Source organism: Microtus pennsylvanicus, chromosome 1 (assembly GCF_037038515.1).
Source record: "Microtus pennsylvanicus isolate mMicPen1 chromosome 1, mMicPen1.hap1, whole genome shotgun sequence".
Classification (NCBI taxonomy): domain Eukaryota; kingdom Metazoa; phylum Chordata; class Mammalia; order Rodentia; family Cricetidae; genus Microtus; species Microtus pennsylvanicus.
In genome coordinates, this window is record NC_134579.1 from 222,488,188 (window position 1) to 222,501,662 (window position 13,475).

At 33.1% G+C, this 13,475-nt stretch overlaps 1 protein-coding gene across 1 annotated transcript; it reads right to left on the minus strand.

Annotated features, from left to right (window-relative positions):
• Positions 1-1,899: 1,899 nt before the first annotated feature.
• On the minus strand, positions 1,900-2,841 carry LOC142842708 (olfactory receptor 5D18). The gene has a single exon (XM_075959404.1). The coding sequence runs from the start codon at positions 2,839-2,841 to the stop codon at positions 1,900-1,902; it is 942 nt and encodes a 313-aa protein (XP_075815519.1).
• Positions 2,842-13,475: the final 10,634 nt, after the last annotated feature.

Genomic DNA, 13,475 nt, shown 5'->3' on the forward strand with positions numbered 1-13,475 from the left:
CACTATACTTAGTAGATGTAAACCTTTTGTTCTAAGCTTAGTTTACAAATGGTCTCTGGAGTAGTTTGAATGTTATTGGTCCCCATACACTCTTAGGAGTGGTACAATTAGGAAGTATGGCTTGATGGAGTAGGTGTGGCCTTGTTGGAATAGGTGAGTCACTGTGGTGGTAGGATGTGAGTTCTCCTATGCTCAAGCTACTTCCAGTGTCACAATTGATGTCGTTCCTTTTGAAAGATGGAGAACTCTTTCTGTTTATTCCCCAGCACCATCTGGGCCTTTATACTGCCATGTTTCACTATTATGATAATGGACTTAACCTCTGTACTATAAGCAAGACATTCCAATTAAATGCTTTTCTTTGTAAATACTGCTGTGGCCATGGTGTCTTTTAACAGCAATAGAAACCCTGCTTAAGATAGTCTCCTTGGTGTGACAGACTTTTTCTAGGGACACAGTACATACCCAGGTAATTCAGTCCAGAAAGGAAACCCACTATAGAACTAAAGCAGCCAATACACCCAAGTCAAACTAGAAGCATCAATAAATTTATACTGAGTAGGCAAGCAAAGTTGAAGAATTACTTACAGGAAAGAGATGACTCATAAGTAGCTTCATAACTGAAAAGCTCAAGCCAGTGCAGGTGAGGACTCATGAAATCTGCTACCCTAGCACTCTCTATAACTAGCAGGTAACTGACTGTACAGTTTCAACAATTTACTGACATTGTTTTTCAGAGTTTTATGTCCCAGCAACTGTTTACTTTCCTCTATAAAGCTTGAAGAAGTCTCCTAGAACCTTCCAAGTCTCTGCTTCAGAGATACATGACATTTCATTACTATTTGAGTCTTATGAATCTCCTCCTCCATTCTGGAAGGGATATTTAAAAGCAGAATAAACGTCTAGACAATATTATCCCATTCTAGGAGTTGTTCTTTGGAATATTTTCTTTAATATACAAGCAGTGTTATATGAATTATTCCCAATATGACAGGGACTTTGTGCTTTTGCACTCACATTAACTGTAATCATTATCATAAATCTCACACAAGATCAAAATAATTAACATTTAGAAATGGATGTGGTAGGAACACAGGAAATTTCTTAGTTGACAAGCTATTGGAGGTTAAGGACTCCTGAGAGAAGCAGAGACATTAATGATTCCTAGTACATTGCTCTTGCTCCAGTTAGATGTCCTTCATTCATGATAATATAAGAGAACTAACAGGGATCGGTGGTCTTCACAAAAGGAAGAGGGAACATGAAGATGTGAGGGTAATATTTTGGTGTACCTTAGGAGGAGAAAGAGGTAGGGTCTTGGGGAGTGGATATGATAAAAATACACCACATACTTCTATGAAATTCTCAGTGAAGAAATGACAGATATTTTTAAAGAGTGATTGATATTTTTACATCATGTATGAAATAAATAGATAAAGTCTTTTAAAATTACTTTTAATTTTTGATCCATACTTTTGTACAGATTATAAGGTATCTCCTATAAGTTCATATAAATGTTGGACAAATAATATATAATTAACTGAAACTTCTACTGTTACTTCAGTGTGAGTGTATTAGGTATCATTCTTCTAGCTCTTTTGAGATCTGTAATATTTTATAATTATTTGTCTTCATATACTGAATGAGCTAACAACAATCAAGAAATAAAAAATTCTTAACCAAGTATGTTATTAAATAACATATTTGACCTATTATAATAAAAGGATATAGACTGCTTTTATTTTTCATAAAATAAAGCACAAAAGTTAAATTTATTCTTCCGGAATAAAACTCAATTTGCTAAAAATCTACAATATTAACTATATTACTTTTAATACAAAGTGTTTAGTCAACCTTTATAGACACACTTTACATAAAGGATGCACTTGTGTAATGTGTTCAAGAAGAAAAGACTTTAGTGTCTATTATTTTTCTTACTGTGTCCTTGACATCCTTATTTCTCAGACTGTAGATTAAAGGATTCAGCATAGGGATCACCACTGTGTAAAATACAGAGGCCACTTTGACGGTGTGCCTAGAGTTCTTGGAGTTGGGCACACAATATAGGAATAGGATTGTGCCATGAAAGATGGTTATGGCTGTCAGATGGGAAGCACAAGTGGAGAAGGCTTTGCGCCGTCCGCTGGCTGAATTCATCTTCAGAATGGTAACAACAATGAGCACATAGGACAAGAGAATGATAAGGAGTGTGCTGATCTCATTAAAAGTGGCAAAAATGAAAAGCAACAATTGACTGATAGATGTGTCAGAACATGAAAGTGAAAGGAGAGAGGAGAATTCACAGAAGAAGTGGTTGATCATGTTGAAACCACGAAAAGATAAATTCAGAGCAGAACAGGTAAGTATCAAAGAACATACTATACCCCAAGCATAGGATCCTAACACCAGCAAGGCACAGAGCCTCTGAGACATGGCTACTGTATAGAGTAGAGGGTTACAGATGGCCACAAACCTGTCATAAGCCATCACTCCTAATAAGAAAGATTCAGTTACCACAAAAGTACAGAAAAAAAAGAATTGCACCAAACATCCTATAAATGTTATGGTTCTGTCTATTATAACTAGATTTACCAGCATCTTTGGAGCAACAATGGAGGAATAGCAGAAATCCACAAAGGAGAGGTGGCTGAGGAAGAAGTACATGGGGGTGTGCAGTTTGGGGTTAATTCTGATGATGAGGATCATGCCGATGTTGCCTACCACCGTGATGCTGTAGATAGTAAGAAATATCAAGAAGAGAGGGACTTTCAATTCTGGGTAATCTGAGAAGCCCAAGAGGGTGAAAATGGCCCCGCTGTTATTTCCATCTGACAGAGACATAGCTTCCTTTTGTAAGAATCTAGAATACCTAGAAGTAAAAACAGAGTGTGAAGACATAGCCAGCTTGTTTCACACTCTTCACAAAACTTAGAGAATAGCACATAGTATCTTACAAAGTTATTGTACATATAATAAAGCTGGTGCATATTATTAAAATATCATAACTGTTGTAAACAAAGTTAATATTAAAATAAGTTATTGAATAAAATCATAGCCTCTCAAATAAAAAAAAATTATTGAGAGATGGCTCAGTGGTTAAGAGCATTGCCTGCTCTTCCAAAGGTCCTGAGTTCAATTCCCAGCAACCATATGGTGGCTCACAACCATCTGCAATAAGGTCTGGTGCCCTCTTCTGGCCTTCAGCATACACACAGATAGACTATTGTATACATAATAAATAATAAATAAATATTTTAAAAGAATTCTTGAGATGTAAATTGGAAGATGTGTGTGGATGCACTTGACGCTATTTCAAATAAAATATTTACATACAACTTTCAGTGGTATTGGATTGTTTAGGTTCACAGAATATAAGCCAAAAATAACATCATGACTACTTTATCGGTAAGAAATAGCCAGGAATATGTAAAGGAATTAAGTTATGCATTCTGTGCTACAATATTTGAAGTATAAACAGTTCTGATTTCTCACCATGAACTATTGCCTGTTTATTTCTCAGTAATTTAGCACAGTTTCTCTCACTCAAAGGGAATCGAATTTTTTTATTTGTATATAGAAGAGCTACTGATTTTTTGTGAATTAATTTTGTATATATTGAATTTGCTGAAAGTTTGTATCAGCTAGAGTTTCCCTGTGAAAACTTTTGGATCACTTATACATGTTATCATAGCATTTGCAAATGAAGATATTTTGACTTCTTCCTTTCCTATCTGAATCCTCTTGATCTGCCTCAGTTGTTGTTGTTGTTTTTTTTTTTTTTTTTTAATTTCTCTAGCTAACACAGTTAGCTATACTGAGTAGGCATGGAGAGAGTAGACAATCTTCTTTTGTTCCTGATATTAGTGGAGTTGCTTATAGTTACTCTCCATTTAAGTTGATGTTAGCTATGGACTTAATGTAAACTGCATTTTTTTTATGTTGATGTATGTTCTTTGTATTCCCAAACTCTCTAGAACTTTTATAATGAATATTATATTTTTCAAAATCCTTTTTATGTATTTAATTTAATTAAGAGACAGAAAGGAAGCATATATAGATTGGGGGAGAAGAGAGTAAAGAATCTGGGACTTGTAGAGGGAGGAAAAACCAAAACCAAGACATACTATATGAGAAAAAAAGGAATCTATTTTTAATTAAATATAAAAAAAAAATCAAGATAAAATTTAGGTAACACTTGGCTTGATGTATAATACTCAAATTAAAAGTAGGAATTGAAATTTAAAAAGTATTTTTATAAGATGAAGCAAAAGTCCTGCTCATATTGCAAATAAATTCAGAGTATTTATGGAAAATGATAGAATTTTATTTTTTTTAATTTATTTTTATTGAGCTCTAAATTTTTCTCTGCTTTTGTCCCTGCCTCTCCCCTCCTCCTTTCAACCCTCCCCCAAGGTCCTCATGCTCCCATTTTACTCAGGAGATCTTGTCTTTTTCTACTTTCCATGTAGATTAGATCTATGTAAATGTCTCCTAGTGTCCTTATTGTTGTGTAAATTCTCTGGGATTGTGGTTTAGATATGTGGTATAAGAGGGAAAAGATATGGAATTAAGGATTAATTATTTATTAGATGTTTGTAATGTCTTGCTAGAGTTTTTCAAAGGAACTCACATTTTCTGTTTATTTATGTGATGGCTGTTATATCTTTATTATTATTTATTTTATTAAATATTTGGTAAGGATTTTTATATTTTGAAAAAAGATAATAAACTCTTCCTTGTTATATTAATTTTATTCTTTATAATCTTAATCTCCTTTTTATTGTTTTGATTAGCTGACAATGTTTATTTTACGTCACATAAATATCTGAGTACTCATCCTCGATTTATATTCAAGATTTTATAAAAATGAGAATTTCAGGTTCATACACCTGATCTTTCTCCTACCCAATGCACCAAATTTAACAAGATTCTTAAGGTACTTACCTAGACCAGGGCACCTAAAGCCAAGTTTCACAGAAAGAGTGTACCCTGTGACTCTGGCTCACTCATAAGGCTTTAAAGAATATTCTACTCATGAATTCTGAGTTCACTTTAATATTAATATCTAGAATTTAGAAGCTAACTTGCTAAGAACAAAAAAACACTCTCCTTTTTGAGAGTGGCAGTTGGATTCTTGTATTTATTGTTACAACCTTGGAGACAGGAACCTTTAGAGACTATTGCTACATCCTCTTAAGATCATAAAACAAGCAATTAAAATTAATCACTTCAGTCTGACATAATTGTTGAAGCAATTTAGATCATAACTAATGACAGCTCATGAGTATAATGTAATATGATTAGTATATGTACATATATTATATATGTGTATATTACAAACATGTAAGTAGCTCATGTTATTCCATAGCCAAAGAATGACCTCCTCAGTGTTCTAGTATTGTGAGATATAATATACTGTAGAAATCAATATTATTGCATAGTAATTTAATCTTTTTGCCAGGCATGATGTTCTCTCTCCATAGGATGCTGACTATATCTGAGATATATGAATATTCTGCTCTCACGTCATTATGGTTCATGAAAGATGAAAAAATACTTTATTAAATATAATACCAAATAAAGAAAAAACATTCCTTGTTTTCTTCATAGTAGATGCTTCTTTCCTCAGTCGATGACTCTACTGGGCCATCTAGTTAATCTTAAGCCATTTTGTTTCTTACAGAATGAGCATTTTGGGGATATGGTCTTTCATGATTCACTACTAAGAATCCAGCTCATTTTTGAGAAATCTCTCAAGCTCAAGGGTTTGCTCTACATATTGTAGACATTACTGAATATACTTGAAACATTTAGTTTTAAATTTATTTGCCTTGTACTTATCGTAGAGTTTGCTTCTTCTTGAAAGAATAAAATGTACACAATAGCATGAATTTTATTATTTCATTTATCAATACCATAAAATTTCCTCCATAAAAATTTATTGAATTTGAAAACAACTTTACATGTTACTTGAATAAAATAAAATTTAACAATTATTCAGAGAGAGGAAAATCTACCAAAACCAATTTTAAATGTTTCTTCATGAAATGGCAATATCAATCCTTCACATGCCTATTAAAAGAAAAATGAAAAGTATTCATTCCAAAGTAAACAAAATTACTCTACACTACAAATTTTCTTTCTGTAGTCAAGTCACGGGGTTTTAAAGAATGAAGTATACCATGTTGAAACTATTTACAAATGTATACCAACATTCAATCACTCCTCTTTAGAAAAGTGTAAAGAAGGTTTCATCTAAGTTTATCATGCTTTTTGGTTGGCAGAGGTTGCTTGTTTGTTTCCTGACTACATCTACTCTCTTTTCCTCTAGCTGCTTGTAAATCCCACCTTCCTCTATTCTGTGCTGCAATAGGTCCAAAGAACATTCTTTCTTAACCAATGGAATTCACAGCATACAGAGAGGAATCCCACATCACTTTTCAATTAAGCAAACATATATAACTGCTATTATATGTATCTCTAAATATATGTATATGTTTGCACATATACATATATATGTAATATGTATACACATATATAATATACTATTGAAAATGAATTATTACAGAAACATTCAAGTATCTGGTTTTTCTACTCATATGAGGATCATCATTAATTATAGCATACTATAAGTATATGAATCAATACTTAGAATTATAGAAGTTACAAAACATTTTCTCCTGATGGAGAAATTTAGGAAAAGGAGTTAAATATAACAGGAAGATACATAAGTCCTCATGTATTCACTCATTTATTACACGATCATTCATGGTAGGTTATCATGGCCCCTATACTATATTTAATAAGACACAGGGAGGAAAAAAATCTGTTGATTCATTCTGCATATAAAAGATGATTTTTAAAAGTAAATGTGGAATTGTATTCTGAGAATGCTGCAAAGACTGTTACTAGAGATGTTATTTTAAGAAGGGAAGTCAGACAAGGCCATAGTATAATACATTTATGCAGTAAGAAATGATTTATTCAAATAGCTATAAAAGTGTTACAGAAATTTTGTCTTGTTTTATTTTTGCAATGTACAAGCACATTTCTTCTCAAACAATTTCATAATGCTGGAAGGTGCTCCAGGGCTACCAAGGAAGAAAAGATGCCAGTGGTCCTATACAGCACCATACACTGATCTGCCAGGAACGTGTGCTCACTCGTGCAATAGCGGTAGGATGGCTATGGGACTAACCACTTATTTCACAGTGAATGTTAACCCAGGTCTGTCTGCATGATCAGTACTATAAAACTTCCCAAAAGTTTTGGTTAGATCATTGGACCTTGTGGGAGTCTATGATTACAGTAAATAGTCAATGATGTCAAACTATCTTCATAATATTTATAGACATAATTTGTTTTGCTCTTATACTTGCTCAGATAACATGCAGTAATAACAGTAAAATCGAAGAAAATCACTTTTAGGTTGGGAATTTGCCACTGGTATATATTTTATTGCTTGGTCAATGAGCCCCATGCCTTTTATCCTATGTTAATACTAATTTAACTCAGTGAGCTTTAATAATATTTTCAAAGATATGAAAATATGATGGAGATATTTTGGTAAGTACTATAGGAATTAAAAGTAGTAGAGAACAGATAATATTCAAACATATTTTCTACATCCACAAATTTACAGAGATCAAATATTATATTATTACAAAGCTTACCGGCTACAAAGGCTAGAAACTTTGAACTATGTGAGTACATTATGTACGTTCTAGTGGTCTTTGCAAGGCTAATACAAGAATATTATAAATGACATTATGATTAAAGTAAATGATGAAAATATACCTGAATGCATTTATATAGATTTTAAATCAGTTTTTATGGTAGTCATAAATTGGTATTATTTAATATAATAAAATTATGAAACAATATTTTTAAAGTTATCGTCAATTTGTTTTAACTCTTTATTCCTTGACAATTTCATACTTTTACATATTGAGTTTTGGTCATATCTTCCCCATTTTACCCTGTCACATTTCTCTTTTTCTGCTAAAAGCTTTCTTCTTACCACACTTTCTTTAGTAACTAAAGATAAAAGTTAGATGGTTTAGCATTAAGAGTGCTTAGTGCTCTTCCAACAAACTTGTGTTCTCTTTACAGCACCTATATGGCAGCTCACTACTGTCTGTTACCCCAGTACCAGAGGATCCAGTGTCTTCTCCTGACTGCTCAATACACCAGGAACACACATGATGAAGATACTAGCATACAGGCAAACACATACTTATCCTATAAAATCAATAAATCATAAAAAAGAATTTACATGTCAATACACTCAGATTTACAGAAAATAAATCTGTCATGACAAAAATCAGAAAAAATCTTAATGTTATTAAATATCTGAATTTCTTTAAGTGTTACATTAAAGCATCTTTGATAATACATTCAAGGCAGTCAGCTTTAAAACAAATGAGCATATTACTTATTCTCAGACACTAGTGTTTTCACTTTTCAGTGTATTTTTCAACCAAACATGAATATCAAGATTTCACTTTGTTTGGAAATTTCAGAGCACTCATAAGTACTAGTTCCTGATTTCTGTTCCCATTAATTTGAGTCATCAAAACACTATTGTGTTTTTATATTTCCTTTTTTTGTCAATCCTTTTGTTAATTTTCTAGAATTATTAGTTCATAAAAAGTATAAGCTTTTTTTTTTAATTCAAGATAGGGTTTCTCAGTGTAGTCCTAGCTGTCCTGAAACTCACTTGGTAGACAAGACTGGCCTTGAACTCTGAGATCTGCCTTCCTCTGCCCCTGGAGTGCTGAGACTAGATGTATGCACCACTACCACTTGCCTAAAAATGTAAACACTTTTAAAATAAAAATTACATGAACACTTTTGACATAAATTGCCGGGCGGTGGTGGCGCACGCCTTTAATCCTAGCACTCGGGAGGTAGCACAGGCGGATCTCTGTGAGTTCGAGGCCAGCCTGGTCTACAGAGCTAGTTCCAGGACAGGCTCCAAAGCCACAGAGAAACCCTATCTCGAAAAAGCAAAAAAAAAAAGTATCTTATAAAAGCATCATTCTTAGTTTTTTAAATATCTAATTTATGTTTAAATTTTTTAATTTATCTCCCAGATTCCTATTTTTTATTTTGAGTTAATTTCTAAATTTGTGTTTGTCAAGAGTTCTTTACAACTTTCTATATCAGTCATCACCTTCTGAAGATACATGGAAGTTAATATTTCATGATCCAGTCTTATCTGCTGATTTAGGTATTGTCAGGATAGATTATTTTATTTTCAATTGATCCATCAATCTATTATCAAATGATTTAAACATACATAGAAATATTATTTGAAATTCAAATTTAATCTTTCTAATTTGGTTCTACTATTTGTATTCACTGCTTCTGAACTTCCTCTTTTCATTCACTATTATGAGATCTTGAGATCAATTAAAAAGGAAAAATATAAGCTAGGAGGTGGTGGCACACATCTTAAATGACAGCACTTGGGAGACACAGGCAGTCAGATATCTTTATTTCAAGATTTCAAGGACAGTCTGGTCTACAAGAGCTAGTTCTAGGACAAGTTCCAATATGCAGAGAAACCGTGTCTCAAAAAACCAAAAGAAGGAGGAAATATAAATATTCACATTCTTTATTTTCATAACAATGATCAGCATGCAGAAACATTTAGTAGTAACCAAAGATTTATGTGTTTATGCCTTTATTTACCATTTTTATTTAAAATAGGATTGAACTTATTGTGCCTTTAAATCATCTACAGTGAATATTCATTTTTTGTATGAATTTCTATCTATAAACTAAGTAAAATCATTTAAAATGACACTTTTATCTCTCTGTTATTATGACACTAGCTGTTTGTTGTTAAATTACTCAAGATTATTTTTTATCTTTAATCGTCTAGACTTGAATAGCAGTCATTATCCCAAGGACTTTGATTCTGTTTCAGAGGAAATCATTGGTCTGTTGTGGAATAATCTTATTGTTCATGTGAAGAATTGTGGCTCTGATTGGTTTAATAAAAAAAATACTAAGCAGCCAATAGCTAGGCAGAATATTCAGATCAGCGAGACTACTGGGAAGAAGAAGGAGTCTTGCAGAGATATCAGGACACAGAGGAAGTACAGAATAAAGGTAATAGAGTCCAGTGCACAATGCCTGTCTGTGCTCTATGCGCTACCATCCAGTTCGTGAGCTTCAAGCAAGCAGCTGGAGGTTGAAACACACAGAGACAGACAGACAGAGAGACAGAGACACGGACCTCTAGTCACTGGTAAGAAGCTCCCTATTGAATAGCACCATGGAGGCTTGTATATTCAACAGTCAAGTGGGCCCACAGGTGAAAACCTTATCCTCTCATCCTCAAGGCAAGGCACAGCTTTTAGTAACTCTAATCAGAAGGTTCTAGCAGGGAAGAGCAGCTGAAGGTCAGGATTCCAAATAGTCCCAACAATAGAGCAATGAGGAAGACAGCAAATTAATAAAAATGAGTTAATTTAAGTTATAAGAGCTAGTTAGAAATAGGCCTAAACTATCAGTCTAACTCTCATAATAATAAGCATCCATGCCGTTTATTTGGGAGCTGGCTGGGGTGCGAGAAAAAGACTTCCAACCTTAGTCTTTTATAGATATTTGAGGTTAACGACATTTATTTCTACTTTTTCATTGATACTTATTATTGGAACCATTTTTTTTCAAGGAAATTTCTAAATCAAGTTTGAGATTAAATTATTTGTGCTTAAATTCTCCAAATTTTTAGATCTAACTCTTCTCTCTTATTCTTGAAACTCTGGCCTATAATTATACATTTATTAATATATTTTATGAAATGCTATTCTATTTCCTTTCTTGCTTTTTGAATTATAATTTCTAGTATGTAACTTATTTGTTAATTCTGAAAACTCTATTTCAAATCTTGTCTTTACTTATTTAAGAATACAACTTACATCTCCTTGAGAAATTATCAATGGTGAAGAGCAGTTGTTTTCCCTAGGACCTGGAATAAGGTCCCACAACTCTCATGGGTGTTTACAATTATATGTAATCTCTATCAACTTCCTTGAGCACCAAGAATAAAGATGGCACACAGAAAAGAAAAACATTCATACACACAAAGTAAAATAATAAAACGAATATGTTTTAAATGCATCTAGGAATACAAAACCAGTATTTAAATATTTTCACATTTCATTACTCCTTGTGAACAAATTTTACTCATTTATTTTTTGGATTCCATCTACTTGGTTGCTGTTATACATTGTGTTAATATATATGTGCCTATAACTTTGTTACTTTGGCTCTGGGATTAATTCCTAGGAATAAGTCTTTTCAATGTAAGAAGTGCAAAATGAATTCAAATAGTCTAATGGAAATAATGAATCTTGTTATCTCACTGCTAGAATGAACAAAAATATTGGTTTCTTTACCACTTCACCTAAGACTATTGTCTTATTTCAATGATAAAGACTATGACCACAGTAATTTACAAAAGAAAATGTTTATTGGGGTTTCAAACTTCTAGATGTTCAGACTTCATGACCATCATAGTGGGAAACATGAGAGCAGAAAGACGGGTCTAATACAGCGAAGAAGCTGACAGCTCACATCTGATCCATAAGCAGGAGGAAGGGGAGCGGGGATTAGTGTAGACTTTTGAAACCTCAAAGCCCAAACCCAGTGGCATATGTCCCCCAGCAAAGCTACACCTCCGAATACTTCTCAAACTGTTCTACTAACTAGGGAGCAAATAGTCAACCACATGGGCCTGTGACTAGAATTACCCCAGCACCACAACTATGTTATTAAAGATTTTGCTTCCTACCTTTCTTAAAGAAAAGAAATGGTAATAGAGATCAGTTTTTACTCCATTCTTAAAAATGGTTGTAGTTTTTGTATAAACTAAGTATATTTTATATGAATTTATCTATGAATGTGACATTTTCTCACTGTTTATTATCAGTCTATTAATGTTCAAGGATATTTGTTGTGTTTATGAAATTTAAAGATTAAATTTTAGAACTCATTCTTTGGAAAATAAATAAAAACATTATATAAAAATATTTTCCTCCTATGACTGTTTTTTCTAAAATAATGATATTTCTATAAATGAAAATGTTATAATTTCTGTAGCATTGTCTTATCATACAAATTTTATGTTAATTCATAGAAATTTTACCTTCAGGTTTTGGGTTTTTCACTCATTTATATAAACTATGAAATATAAATTGCTATAAATGATGCTCCTAGATAATGTTACTACTAATTATTCTGTGAATGAAACTTTTTTCCCAATAACATCCAAGTGCTAACTAGTGAAAGACCCTACAGACCCCCTCCTCAAAACCCGCAGCTAGCATGCTCCCGGGGGAACGTCCTGTTTGCTTTAAAAAAATTCTCTGGATCAGCAGCCAGCCTGCTCTCGTAAGAACATCCCATGTGCTTGAGAGAGCAGGATGTCTATGAGATAGGAAGACTGCAGGGCAGGATGTCAATAAGATAGGACATCAACAAAGCAGGTTGACTGCAAAACAGGATATCTATGAGCTAGGAACAGTCATGCCCCCCCCCCCCCGCCTCATTCCGATAACCACGCTTTTGCTTCTGTAAACTTGCTTTTTGCTCTTCCCTATAAAAAGCTCGCTCTCCAGTTGGCAGGCACGCAAGTCCTCCGAAAGACTTTGCTGCCCGCAGGTACCTGTGTTTACTCAATAAACCTCTTGCTAATTGCATCCTGTGGTCTGGACTCGGAGTGTCCTGGTTCTGGGGACTTCATTGGAAGAAAAGGTCCTCTCTGAGGGTCTTTAACTAGAAATAATAAAATGATTCAAACATGTTCCTTTATGAAACACAGAATTAATTTCCATGTCCTCTAACACTAAGGGTCTAATAATCATTTTATATAAAAGGAAGTGGATATCAATTGTAGAGTTAAGATTAAGTCTTTACATGCAATTCTTAATTTCTTTAGATGTTTGTATCATTTTCTACCAAAAATATATAATTATCATCATTATGCCTTTTAACAAAAGGTGACTATTGAATTCAGTCTACTCTTTATGTACACAAAGAATGAATATAAGATGTAAAGTTACTTCCTTGTGGTTTAATAATGTAATATAATAACAAGTCTCTCTTAACAATGACAGCATTTCTGAGAAATTTAGAGCTAGAAACTTATTGTGGCCCATGAGACGAAACCAAACATGTATTCTCTGTCAGTTACAAACACTCTGTTAGTTACAAATACATTCTCCATGCAATGAACCTGTGATGCTCTCTAGTGCTTTATGTTTTTTTTTAATTGTATGCTTCAAATCAACATTGTTCACCAATGTTTTCTCCAAAGAGTAAACACCTTTGGCTTCTACTTAGTTGAATTTATCAATCTACATTTCATCACAATCTATAGAATGCATACAAATATGGACCATAGCTTAGCAACAGCCATTTTTTCTGATTTTATACTAGTATTGAATACACTTTTTGATGAT